General features: G+C 39.4%; 1 protein-coding gene across 4 annotated transcripts in view; it reads left to right on the top strand.

The window, feature by feature from the left end:
• The window catches only part of LOC144678647 (voltage-dependent L-type calcium channel subunit beta-2-like), a 442,474-nt gene extending 429,932 nt beyond the window's left edge, over positions 1-12,542 (top strand). For all 4 annotated transcript variants that reach the window (XM_078538394.1, XM_078538393.1, XM_078538395.1 and 1 more), the window contains 4 exons: positions 213-364; positions 4,017-4,112; positions 7,853-8,038; positions 8,819-12,542. In XM_078538394.1, the coding sequence (XP_078394520.1) occupies positions 213-364; positions 4,017-4,112; positions 7,853-8,038; positions 8,819-9,316 (932 nt within the window). In that variant the 3' untranslated portion in view covers positions 9,317-12,542. The remainder of the gene's footprint in view (positions 1-212; positions 365-4,016; positions 4,113-7,852; positions 8,039-8,818) is intronic.

Raw genomic sequence — 12,542 nt, 5'->3', positions numbered from 1 at the left:
AAGTTTACACTGAGAAGCCTACCAATAAATATATGTGGAACATTAAAAAGCTCTGAAGCTGCAGTAGTCAGTAATGTAGTAATTTTAGCAGTGAAGTTATTAGAACGGTTCTCACTGAATCTAAAACCTAGCATGTAAACTTCAAAAGTAGAGTAACCAATGAAGAGATTTATCCTGCATCCCTTGACCTGTTCCTGCTTCTTGACCTGCAGCTGAAGTCCAGTGTGAAATAGAGCGGATTTTTGAACTAGCAAGAACACTGCAGTTGGTAGTCCTTGATGCAGATACAATCAACCATCCGGCTCAGTTGGGTAAAACCTCTTTGGCTCCTGTGATAGTCTACGTGAAGATTTCCTCTCCAAAGGTAAAGTGACACCTGCTGTTTGGCTTCAACTTGGATTTGTTTTTTTTTTGCATTTTCCCTTGATGTTGCTTGCATCAGCCTACGTAATATTACAAGGCCTATCAGCTGGGGACGGAGTTACGGTTTTTTTAAACAAGATTTCAAAGGCAGTGATTAACTTGTCAAGTGCAAAGGTCGAGATCACTACATTTATTAGAAAATTATACCAAATACTACCCTGCACACTAATTATACTAGGGTGTGTGTGTGTGTGTGTGTGTGTATATGCACACCAGGGTACTCCTGCACCTCTAGACTTCAAGCAGGTAAACATCTGAAACTGACCAGAAATAGTTGTCTGAAAAGTAAAATGTATGTCGATTACATGGGAATTGCATCGTAATCCTTGCATCATTTCCCAGGGTTCCACCAACTGCCAATGGAAACTGAAATTTGAGGATGAGGGCTGACGTTTCGGATCGGAGGCTCTGTAAAGGGATAGCCACCTCCATCCCCAGGCCTTGGATAAATTATTTCTGCCCTTCTAAAGTGCAACATGGCTGCACTGCAAAGAATATATGTTGCTACACCCTTGTTAAGTTCCCCAGCAGTGAGCAGCTTCTCACCCTCAATTTGGGGCAGACATCAATTTCTGGCCTGGCCTAAAAACCGGGAATTAACTGAATCAGCAAAACTGGCTAGGTTCAGCCCAAGTAAAGTTGGATATGTGCAAAAGACATTCCACTGACTTCACTGAGCAAGAGTCTTTGTCTCTAATTCTGTTTTATAGTTGTCCTCTAAGATTTTTAAATTCAAAAAAGGCAGAGAACTTAAACAAAAGTTTGAGGGATAGCTGTTCCCTGGTGCATTCTCCGTGGCAATACCTCGGCCAGCATCCACTTTCCAACCAATCCGTACCCTTTTTCTCATGAGGTATAAATTGATGTTCCCTTTGAAATTTGGTATTTTTGCGTCTGCCTCGATGAGTGCAAGCCAAAAAGCTTCAAAAGCATGTCTCTTTTTTTTCCAGCAATACTCAAGTTTTTTACTACAAAGAGACTGTTTTATACTTGACATTCTATTGTAATGGAGCATACTTTATAGAAACATAGAAAATAGGAGTAGGAGTAGGTCATTCGGCCCTTCGAGCCTGCTCCACCATTCAACATGATCGTGACTGATCCTCTATCTCAACACCATAGTCCCGTTGTCTCCCATACCTCTTGATGCCTTTAGAGTCTAGAAATATACCTATTTCCTTTTTAAATATATTCAGTGACTTGGCCTCCACAGCCTCCTGTGGTAAAGAATTCTATAGGTTCATCAACCTCTGAGTGAAGAAGTCTCTCCTCATCTCAGTCCTAAATGGCCTACCCCATATCCTGAGACTGTGACCCCTTGTTTTAGACACCTGAACCAGAGGAAATATTATCCCTCATCCAATCTGTCCAGCCCTGTCATAATTTTATATGTTTGAATGAGATCTCCTCTCATTCTTCTAAACTCCGCTGAATACAGGCCTAGTCAGCCCAATCTCTCCTCATACGACAATCCTGCCATCCCAGGAATCAGTCTGGTGAACCTTCACTGCACTCCCTCTATGGCAAGTATATTCTTTCTTGGGTAAGGAGACCAAAACTGCACACAAGACTCCAGGTATGGTCTCACCAAGGCCCTGTGCAGCTGCAGTAAGACATCCTTGCTCCTGGCAGATGGCATATAATGTGGAAAAATGTGAGGTTATCCACTTTGGTAGAAGGAACAGATGTGCAGAGTATTTCCTAAATGGTAAGAGATTAGAAAGTGTAGATGTACAAAGGGACCCGGGTGTCCTTGTCAATAAGTCACTGAAAGCTAACGTGCAGGTGCAGCAGGCAATTAGGAAGGCTAATGGAATGTTCACCTTTATCACAAGAGGATTTGAGTACAGGAGTAGTGAAGTCTTGCTTCAATTGTATAGAAGCTTGGTTAGACCGCACCTGGAGCACTGTGTGCAGTTTTGGTCCCCTTACCTCAAAGGTTATTATTGCCACAGAGGGAGTGAAATGAAGGTTCACCAGACTTGTTCTGGGGATGGCGGGACTGCCTTATGAAGAGAGATTGGGGAAACTGGGCCTGTATTCTCGAAGAATGTTTCGAAGAATGAGAGGCGATCTCACTGAAACCTACAAAGTACTTAAAGGAATAACAGCACCTGCGGAGAGGAATACAATTAACGTTTCGAGTCCATATGACTCTTCAACAGAACTGTTGAAGAGTCATATGGACTCGAAACGTTAACTGTATTCCTCTCCGCAGATGCTGTCAGACCTGCTGAGTTTTTCCAGGTATTTTTATTTTGTTTTTGTTTTGGATTTACAGCATCCGTAAATCAGTTTTTTGCTTTTAACTTAAAGGAATAGACAGGGTAGATGCAGGTAAGATATTTCCCCTGGTTGGGGAGTCTGGAACCAGGGGACACGATTTCAAAATAAGGGGGAAGCTACTTAGGACCGAGATGAAAAGAAATTTCTTTACTCAGAGGGTTGTGAATCTTTGGAATTCTCTACCCCAGAGGGCTGTGGAAGCTCAGTCATTGAGTAAGTTTAAGGTAGAGATTAATAGATTTCTGATTAACAATAATTTAAAGGGTTATAGGGATAGGTTGGGTAAAAGGCATTGAAGTGTTCGATCAGCCATGGTCTTATTGAATGGTGGAGTAGGCTGAACGGGCTGAATGGCCTTCGCCTGTTCCTATGTTCCTACTCAAGTCCCATCGCAATTAAGGCCAGTGTACTATTTGCCATCTTAACTGCTTGCTGTACCTGCATGCTTGCTTTCAGCGATTGGTGTACAAAGACACCCAGGTCCCCTTGTACACCAATAGTTCCCAATCTATCACCATTTAAATAATACTCTGCCATTCTGTTTTTCCCAGCAAAGTGGATAACTTCACACTTATCCACGTTATTTGTTATTTTGCATCTGCCATGTATTTGCCCACTCACTCAACCTATCTAAATAGCCTTGAAGCCTCTTAACACCCTCATCATTACTCTCATTCTCACCAAGTTCCATGTCGTCAGCAAATTTGGAAATATTACATTTGGTTCCCTCATCCAAATCATTAATATGTATTGTAAATAGTTGGGGCCCAAGCACTGATCCCTGCTGTACCCCACTAGTCACCGAGATAAAAACAAAAAACCGCGGATGCTGGAAATCCAAAACAAAAACAGAATTACCTAGAAAAACTCAGCACCGCCTGCCACTCCGAAAAAGACCCATTTATTCCTACTCTCTGTTCCCTGTCTGCTAACCAATCCCCAATGCATGCCAATATATTATCCTGTCTGCTAACCAATCCCCAATGCATGCCAATATATTATCCTGTCTGCTAACCAATCCCCAATGCATGCCAATATATTACCCCCAATCCCATGTGCTTTAATTTTACACACTAACCTGTTATGTGGGACTTTATCAAAAGCTTTCTGAAAATCCAAATACACCACATCCACAGGTTCTCCCTTACCTACTCCGCTAGTTACATCCTCAAAAAACTCCACTAGGTTTGTCAAACATGATTTCCCTTTCATAAATCCATGTTGACTTTTTAAAATCAGTTTGGACAGGTACTTGACTGTTTTCTAAGTACTAACTTTCTAATCTTTCCATTTTACCATGTATGTAGGTTTTGCAGAGATTAATAAAATCCAGAGGAAAATCCCAGGCTAAACACCTGAATGTCCAGATGGTTGCAGCAGACAAACTGGCGCAGTGCCCTCCCGTGAGTAATTTTAATCTTTTTTTCCTTCAAAGATTGCACACATTTATTTATTGGAATTTATTATATTTAATTCTTGAAGGCCAATTGATCAACTTTTTCACATCACTTCTTGAGGTTGAGCATGCCGTGTAGGAAACAGAAAATGCTGAAATTACTCAGCAGGTCTGACAGTATCTGGGGAGAGAGAAACAGGTGGGCTAAATCTTGTGAGGGTAGATGACCTGCCATCAAGGCTGAAAACAGGAGGTGACCCTGATTTGGTGGATGGCAGGACCCAGGGCTGCATTTTGCCAGCCCTTGCTAATTAAGTAGCTGCTACTGGGGCTGCCATCCAATTAAGTTTGGTGGCCTAATCAAGGGCCAGCAGTTCGGTCTCAGCAGCGGCACTGCTAGTGGTGGCCACTGGTGAAACTGCAGTTGCAGGGAGCGGGTACCTCAATGGCCCAGTGCCCTTAAAGCAGGATAAGTGGGGTTGGGGGGTGTGGGCGCTGGGGAGGGGAATGGCGGGGGTAGTCGCAGTGCACTGGTGACACTGTTGCCACAGGGTGGCCATTTCCAATAAGCTGGCCCCTCCAGAGGCCATGGAGTGCCCGAAAAGGAGGGTTCTCTTGCCCTGGACCCTGCTTGGGAGATCATTGAATTTCACTGGATGGAAGGCCAGTGGCAAAAACGCATGGCATCAAAAAGATTTCAGGCATCCCCTCCCAACAGCTCCCCTCACCATTTTTCCAGCCTTCCCACCTCCCAGCCCATCCCAAAGGGACCATAAAATTCCAGCCAGCATTTCAGGTCAATGGCGTTCATCAGAACTGGAAGAAGTTAAAGATGTTACAGGTTTTATGCAAGTACGGAGAGAGAGAGAGAGAAAGGGCAGGAGAGAGCAAAAGAGAAGGTCCGTGGTAGGGTGCAAGACAGGAGATCTTAAACGACAAAAGAGATGATGGCACAAGGCAAGAGGGGTGTTTTTTTTAATTTCTGGAAGTCTTAGAAACAAATTAGCTGTATGTGGACAAGAGGTCAATCAGCATTTGGCATGGCATAATGAAATTTAATGGGCTGGGTGTTGCTGGAAAAATAACAGCGCACCATTCTTAACCTGCAGATTGGCCCTAAATTCAGGAGACTAACAGAAATTTCCAGAATTTCGATTCATGCCACTTGGTTGCTTGCTTTATACAAACAGCATCTTTCCCTTAGTCTCCCTGTTATTCTTTAAAATCTTGCTGGATTTGGATTTAATTGCACATTAAACTCACTGCAGAAATTTAAATCTAGTAATTAAAAGATTAAGCACCCTGTTAATGACATGGTAATTGTGAATAGAATGCTAATCAACCTCTGGCTCAGAAAGAGAACAATTTGAAGTGATCAATCACATTCTTGCATGTAATAAATTGTTGTTCAAAATTTTCATTAAAATTTTAATTGTTTATTTTTTTAAATTCTTACTTTTCCTTTTTCCCTTTTAATCAAATCTTTCCTTTTCTCTTTATTTCTCTCCCTCTAGCTGATTTGACTCTAATTCTCTCTCTTTCTCTCTCCATCCTTTGTTTCTTTCTTAAATCGTAAATCTCATTGTTTAAGAAGTGTTGGTCTCACCATTCACTAAATTCACAGATGCCCCACTGTCTTTGCTACGCTTTTATCAGTTTGCAATTCCAGCAGGTTACAACACAGGGTACAGGAAAAGTCTAAGTAATAGTGTACATAGTGAGGTTCAGCAAGATCCAGCTCAGTGTTATGGGTGTAATCCTTCTTCATATTTGCTACAACGCAAATGGGAATTTCCTTTCCACTCTTCTACCATATTTTTGCCAGGAGTGCATCTGAAACTTGTATAAAACGTTACAGCATCACAGTGGGAGCAACTCCAAGGAAATTGCCAGCCTGGCTTTCTCTTTCAAGTGCTGTCTGAATCATCCTGTCCATTTGTAAGCTAACAACAGCTGAAATAAGAAGTATTGTGAAAATTGGCGTCACCCTGTTTACATGACCTGTCAGCCTCTGAAGGATACTTAATGGAGAATGCTAAGATACTGATAATGTTTTTATAACTTTGGAAAATTAAACTGGAACATCAAGACCCTTAGAAAAGGATATCCAAAATGTAGAAAATAATGAAAGAAAGAACAAAGTAAACCAGGAAGTAGCAGTGAGATGATACCAAGATTGTGCTTGGACCTGTTTCCATGAGTAGCACAAAACCAAACAGAAATCTGAGGTCAGCATACATAATCAGCGTTACCCACATATTTGGAACTAATTGTCTGTTGTCCCTCCATATGCAGCTCATCTCACAAGAAAAATTAATTCAGGCTCCTGGCAGTGGTCCACAGGTTGGTTCAGGATGTGGGTGATCAGCAAGACTAAAGTTGGGAGACTACTGCTCCTCCTGTCTTCATACAATTTAAAAAAACATACTTAACTATTACCTTTTATTACTGACATAATTCCTTCTCTACTCATCGATAACTAATCTTGTAACGGGGTCCTTTAACATGTGTTAGACCTTCGTAAACATAATTAAGCTGTTTAATGCCTGAAGAGGATGCCTAAAAAATGATCCCTTTAGAAGTGGGAAACTGGCACATGACATTCTTACCTAAACTTCACTCATGAAACTGTGAACTGGGAGTGCTATATTGAAAAGTATGTTCCCACATTTTGGACTGGCCACAGCCTTTTGCCTGCAGAAGTGAATGATGCCCTAGTTAATTTCAATTCAGTAGGCGTAGGTGGTCATTTCATCCCCTTGAGTCTGTTCCGCCATTCAGTTAGATCTTTGACGGATCTGCAGCACAACTCTATTTACCTTTCTTTGTTCCCTACCCCTTACCCAACAAAATTCTAGCGATCTCAATCTTGAAAATTTCAATTTGCCCAACAACAGTCTTTTGGAGGAGCTGGTTTCAAAATTTCCAGTACGTTTTGTGTGAAAGTGTGCTTCCTTGATTTCACTCTTAAATTGTCTAGATTTAATTTTAATATTGTGGCCCAAGATCTTGATTCCCGTACCAGAAAAAAAGTTTATCTTGATATACCCTGTTGAATTCCTTAATTATTTTAAACACCCTTTAAACTCAAAGGAATACAAAGCAAGCTTATGCAATCTGCCCACATAATTTAACCCTTTCAGCTCTTCTTTTTGTTTGTAACCTTTCTTGTTTGAGAGCATGTCCATGAAAATGTCTGTCTTTGCTAAGAGATGTGTGCAGTATTTGTTTCTGTGTGGAAGAACAAAGTTAAGAACGTGAAAGGAAACAATTAGAAGGGTGAACAAGTACGGAGGAATTTATGACAATTTTTCCCTTTTATCTTTTGCTTACAGAAAGTTGAATGGAATAAAGTAAAATATTAATTACAAACATTTAAAACCTGTTATAACAGTTTTCATTCCAATGCCCCTCACTGGAGCTCAGAATATTATTTTTATTAAAATAAGATTTGATTCAAGTGATTGGTTAAATCAGATGCTAGGTAGAAATGACTGTTACTCTACCAAAGGTGCAAATCAATTTGAAATGGATGTAACTTCTACTAATGCAATTAAGAGTGGAATTTGATATGAACACATGTAACTTGTCACAAAATAACATCGGTCACGGTAATTTATAATGTACCAAGTACATCAAATAATTGAAGATAAAATATGCTATTATTGTCTCAACAAAGCACAACTTGCTTTCAAATGTTTTTTTGTTTGAAGAAATAGATCTTAAAGATTCTGCCCTTTTCTGTAGGAATTGTTTGATGTAATTCTGGATGAAAATCAGCTGGAAGATGCCTGTGAGCACCTGTCTGATTACCTAGAAGCTTACTGGAGAGCCACCCACCCTCCTAGCAGCAATCCTCCCAATCCGCTCCTCAGCCGTACAATGGCCACTGCAGCTCTTCCTACAAGCCCAGCACCGGTCTCCAATCTACAGGTACAAGTTCTTGCTTCCCTCCAACCTAACCTTCATTTCTGGGAGGCAGACAAAGATGGAAAAAGCAAAGAGATTTGTGACAATCACATTGCACTGGAGATGAAGACATTTAATTACCTTCCGGTTTCAGGATAGAATCTAAACCAAGCTTTATTGAAAAATAGTCTTTCTTTTGCCAGTATCTCCTAATGGGCAACAGTTTTGCATGAGAAAGTCATTTAACCCTGGTTGTGGTAGTTGTGATGAATCAAAGTAAAACTAACAAAGGAGTGTATTGAGTGGTTAAAGCATAATTCCATTGGTCTATGTTCTCACAGGGGGTTTCTTGACCCCAATATGAACTAGACATCATAGACTTGTCTTTTGGAGGCTGCATGCTTATTTAAAAAGCATTCATAACCATCAGTATGGGGGTCAGTATGTCGATGTTTGAAGAAGGGTGTAGAATTAAGTTCATGCTGAATCGTACCCTTAAGACAATAACATTTGATTTATTTTAACAATTTTCACTATTAGTTTCACAATATTAAATTAACATTTGGGTTGTTTTACTTAAATGCACTTTGGCAGTAATTTATTTGCTTCAGTAACCAAGTGAAAATGCTTATTATACTACAAATGTTAGTAAAAGCAGGTATTAACTTTATTATATTTTAAGTGAAATCTGAGGTGTGTATAGTGCATGCCTCTTCAAGTTGTAAATTAATCAGACTAAGGAAGTATTTTTTGAATTGTGAAATTCTCACTAACTGGATGGTTGCATGGTGTGGTACTAACCAGGGTGAACAAAAACAGGGAGAGCAGAAACAGCCCCATTCGGGACCTGAGAGAGCTGCTTCCCAAGAGGAAGAGAAGCCACCGGAGCCAGTGAAAAAGTCCCAACATCGAACTTCTTCCTCTGCAAAGCATCACAACCACCGGAGCACTGCGAGTCGAGGCCTAGAGAGACAAGAAACATTTGACTCTGATACCAAAGGCAGCAGGGATTCTGTGTATATTGAACCAAAGGATGATTATACGGATAGTCCTGGTCATCATTACAGCTCACACCAGGTCCACAATCATACAGAAGAATCCCAAGGTGATGGCACTCACAGGCACAGAGAGTCACGGCATCGTTCTAGGGAACGAGACCGAGAACAGGATCATAACGAACGCAACAAACAGCGCAGTCGGCATAAATCAAAGGATCAATATTGTGAAAAAGATGGGGATGTTGCATCTAAAAAAAGGAATGATGTGGGCGAGTGGAACCAGGATGTGTACATCCGTCAATAACTCTGCCTACACGGCTCCTCTGTGTCCCCTTTAGTTTATGTGTGTAAAAGAAAAAGTATATATTTACCTGATCCGTCTGTAAAGGTTATTGTACACTTGAGATTTCATGCAGTTGTTGCTGAGGCAGCATGGAAATAGATTCAATATGTTTCATTTTAAAACATGGTACAATTACAGATCTGCTAGTGTGGTACTGTGCTCTTAATGTTTTGGTTTGGTTTTGATTGCTGCTGGCTGAACAATAACTGTTGCTATCAAACTACTGTTAATGTTCTTAAGCAACATATGTTTGGGGAAAAAATAATTTTCCTGGATATTCAGGAAAGGTTGGATCAGCTTATACTGTAGTTTACCAATTTTTTTTCCTCAAAAGTTTAATTTCTGCATGCACAACTTTTGTTTTTAAAAGAAATCTTTATATGTTTAAAGATCACTCTGGCTTATGTCAGTAGTCGGGGTGGGATTGGGGAATCTAGTCTTGCCTTACACATCAGAGTTAATTAAGGAAAAAGTATTTTCTAAGTACAGGTACTATGTACTGTATATGGAGTATCATTCTATTTGTACGCAACATTTGGATATCATTTTTAAAAAGAATATAGTTTTAGTCACAATATCTGCTTCAGAGTCCAAATGATGTATTTTCTTTTTAATCATGCCAACTACAATTGGCCTATTTTGGAAAATTTGTAGTTGATACAGTTTTCATTTTTTCCTCTCCCTAGCTTTTAAAATTCAGAACACAGATGCATATATCATCGATCAATGGGGTGGGAAATTAAATATATAATATATATAGACATATATTGTTTAGGTTTTTTGTAAAATGAATAGTTTTAACTGACGAGGCAGTGAGCAATTTACTTGATACGTCTAAGTTATATACCAAATACTGAATATTATGTAAGTTACATGATATTTTTTGTTTAGGAATTGCCTGAGGGTTCTGTTATATTTTTCTTTTGTTTAAAAACTATCCAACTTTCCCAAATGGCTTTTTCTTATTGCTTAATGGGCATAAAGATAAGCTGTTCTGGTTACTGTATATGCACATTTGTGAAATTTATTTTCAAAATCCAGTTTGTAAGCATTTGTATATATATATATATATATAAAATTCATAATTGCCTTTGTAGATATTGACAGTAGGTGATCTTGTTGCACTGTTTAATGGAGTTATTTATTTAACTGTACAAATGATGGCTGTACATGTTAACTTAACATGTAGAAAGGCCATCTCATGAACAGGAACAATGTTCCATTGTTTCTGTTATGTAATGAAGAGATACATATACACATGCATACACGCACCCACATATATGCACATACACATGCCTACATACTTCCAATCACTTTGCCTGAAATAGGTTACTGCTTTTCCTTCATGTTTCAACATACACAAAATGATAAATGTTCTGACACATAAGCTGTTCATTCTCTGCTTCAACCACCAAATTATTCATTTTCTTCCAAGTAACAAATGGATTTCAGATCTGTTGCTGCATTTACAGCACTTTTTCCCACTCTTTTAATTTCCTACTTTTGTTGTAGGAGGCCTGATTTGGATGCAGCTATTGACCAAATGTGCATTGGGCTTATGTGTAAAAAAATAAACATTTGCAGAACAAAGAGCTAAACCTGAACTCTGGTGTTTGGAGGTTTTGGATTTTGTATTTGTACAACTTTCAATGGCAAACATGTGGTAAGAGATTAATTTGTATTAATGGGTACTTCGTAGGAGAATATCTTGTAGTCAGAACATTTAGTCTGAGTGTGTGTATATAATGTAAATTTGCCATAATTACCAGTGCACCTTAGAAATACTCCAGCTCTCCTGATGTGTTAGTGGATAAATAAGTGAGATATCAGAGGGGTACCGTAGAACCATATCCTAGCATGAGTCAGTGCCTTTAGGAGAGGAAAAGTTAAACTGAGAACAATTTGGAACAGAATCACTCCAGTCTAATTAATTACAGGTGCACTGTTTCTAAGATGCTCTGTGGACACAAACCAATGATACCTAAGCACTTGAGTCAATACAGCACTGAGTCATGCATTAGTTTTTAGTCCAAGGTGAACTTATTTTGGATAAAAACAAAAAACTACTGTGGATGCTGGAAATCCAAAACAAAAACAGAATTACCTGGAAAAACTCAGCAGGTCTGGTAGCATCGGCGGAGAAGAAAAGAGTTGACGTTTCGAGTCCTCATGACCCTTCAGCAGAACTCGAGTTCAGAACCAGTTCTGCTGAAAGGGCATGAGGACTCGAAACGTCAACTCTTTTCTTCTCCGCCGATGCTGCCAGACCTGCTGAGTTTTTCCAGGTAATTCTGTTTTTGAACTTATTTTGGAACCTGTTTTGCTGAGTTCATATTTCTTTTAATATAAAGAAAATTTTACGTGTCTTGTGTTCTCAGTACAGTTACTCGCTCAACAGGAGAGCAACTCAAATAACTGGAGATATCTGGAGCAAAAAATGCAGGAGATGCTCAGCAGAGCTGAGGGCATCTGTGGAGAGAGAAACAGAATTAACGTTTCAGGTCAGTGCCCTTGGGTTCTGATGAAAGGTCATCAACCTGAAACCATTTCTCTTTCCACAACTACTTCCAGACCTGCTAAGCACTTCCCAGCATTTATTGTTTTTGTTTCAAATAACTGGATGTGAATACTATTGTGCACCCGATTTGTGCTGTTTAACTTTTCTGTCTATTGTCATGAAACAAACATGCTGATCTCTATACCCTATTGTCCAATCTGTCCTCTTGCCAATGAGACACAGCCACTAAATAACATAAACCCCATAACAGTTTTCATAACCTGACTACCTGAAATAGTATCAGTTGTTCAATTATTTATAATGAACCTGTTTTGAGGTGATAAAATGTCGTTACATCATCTACAGTAGAAGGAACAAAGTGGATCTAGATTTGAAAATGGAGGGAAAAGAAACATCCCTGGTTTAAAACCATATCATGTATAGAGGCACAGTAATTTGACACTTCTATCCTGGGTATAGGTGACATTTTAAAGAGCATCAAATGGAATTACAGGGTAACGCTATCAGCCGTTCATAATTTCTAATAATGAAAACCTCAAAGGGTGCTTGAAGCTCTTCACAACAATGTTATGTTGGTCTTCGAATAACTGAATCTTGAGTTTGAAAAACTAACTTGTTAAATGTATAAATTATAAGCAAATGCAAATTAAAGATTACCAATTTATGGTC

This window comes from Cetorhinus maximus, chromosome 3 (assembly GCF_964194155.1).
Source record: "Cetorhinus maximus chromosome 3, sCetMax3.hap1.1, whole genome shotgun sequence".
NCBI lineage: Eukaryota > Metazoa > Chordata > Chondrichthyes > Lamniformes > Cetorhinidae > Cetorhinus > Cetorhinus maximus.
Note: the sequence above shows the minus strand (reverse complement) of the source record. Positions and strands in the feature narration are given on the sequence as shown.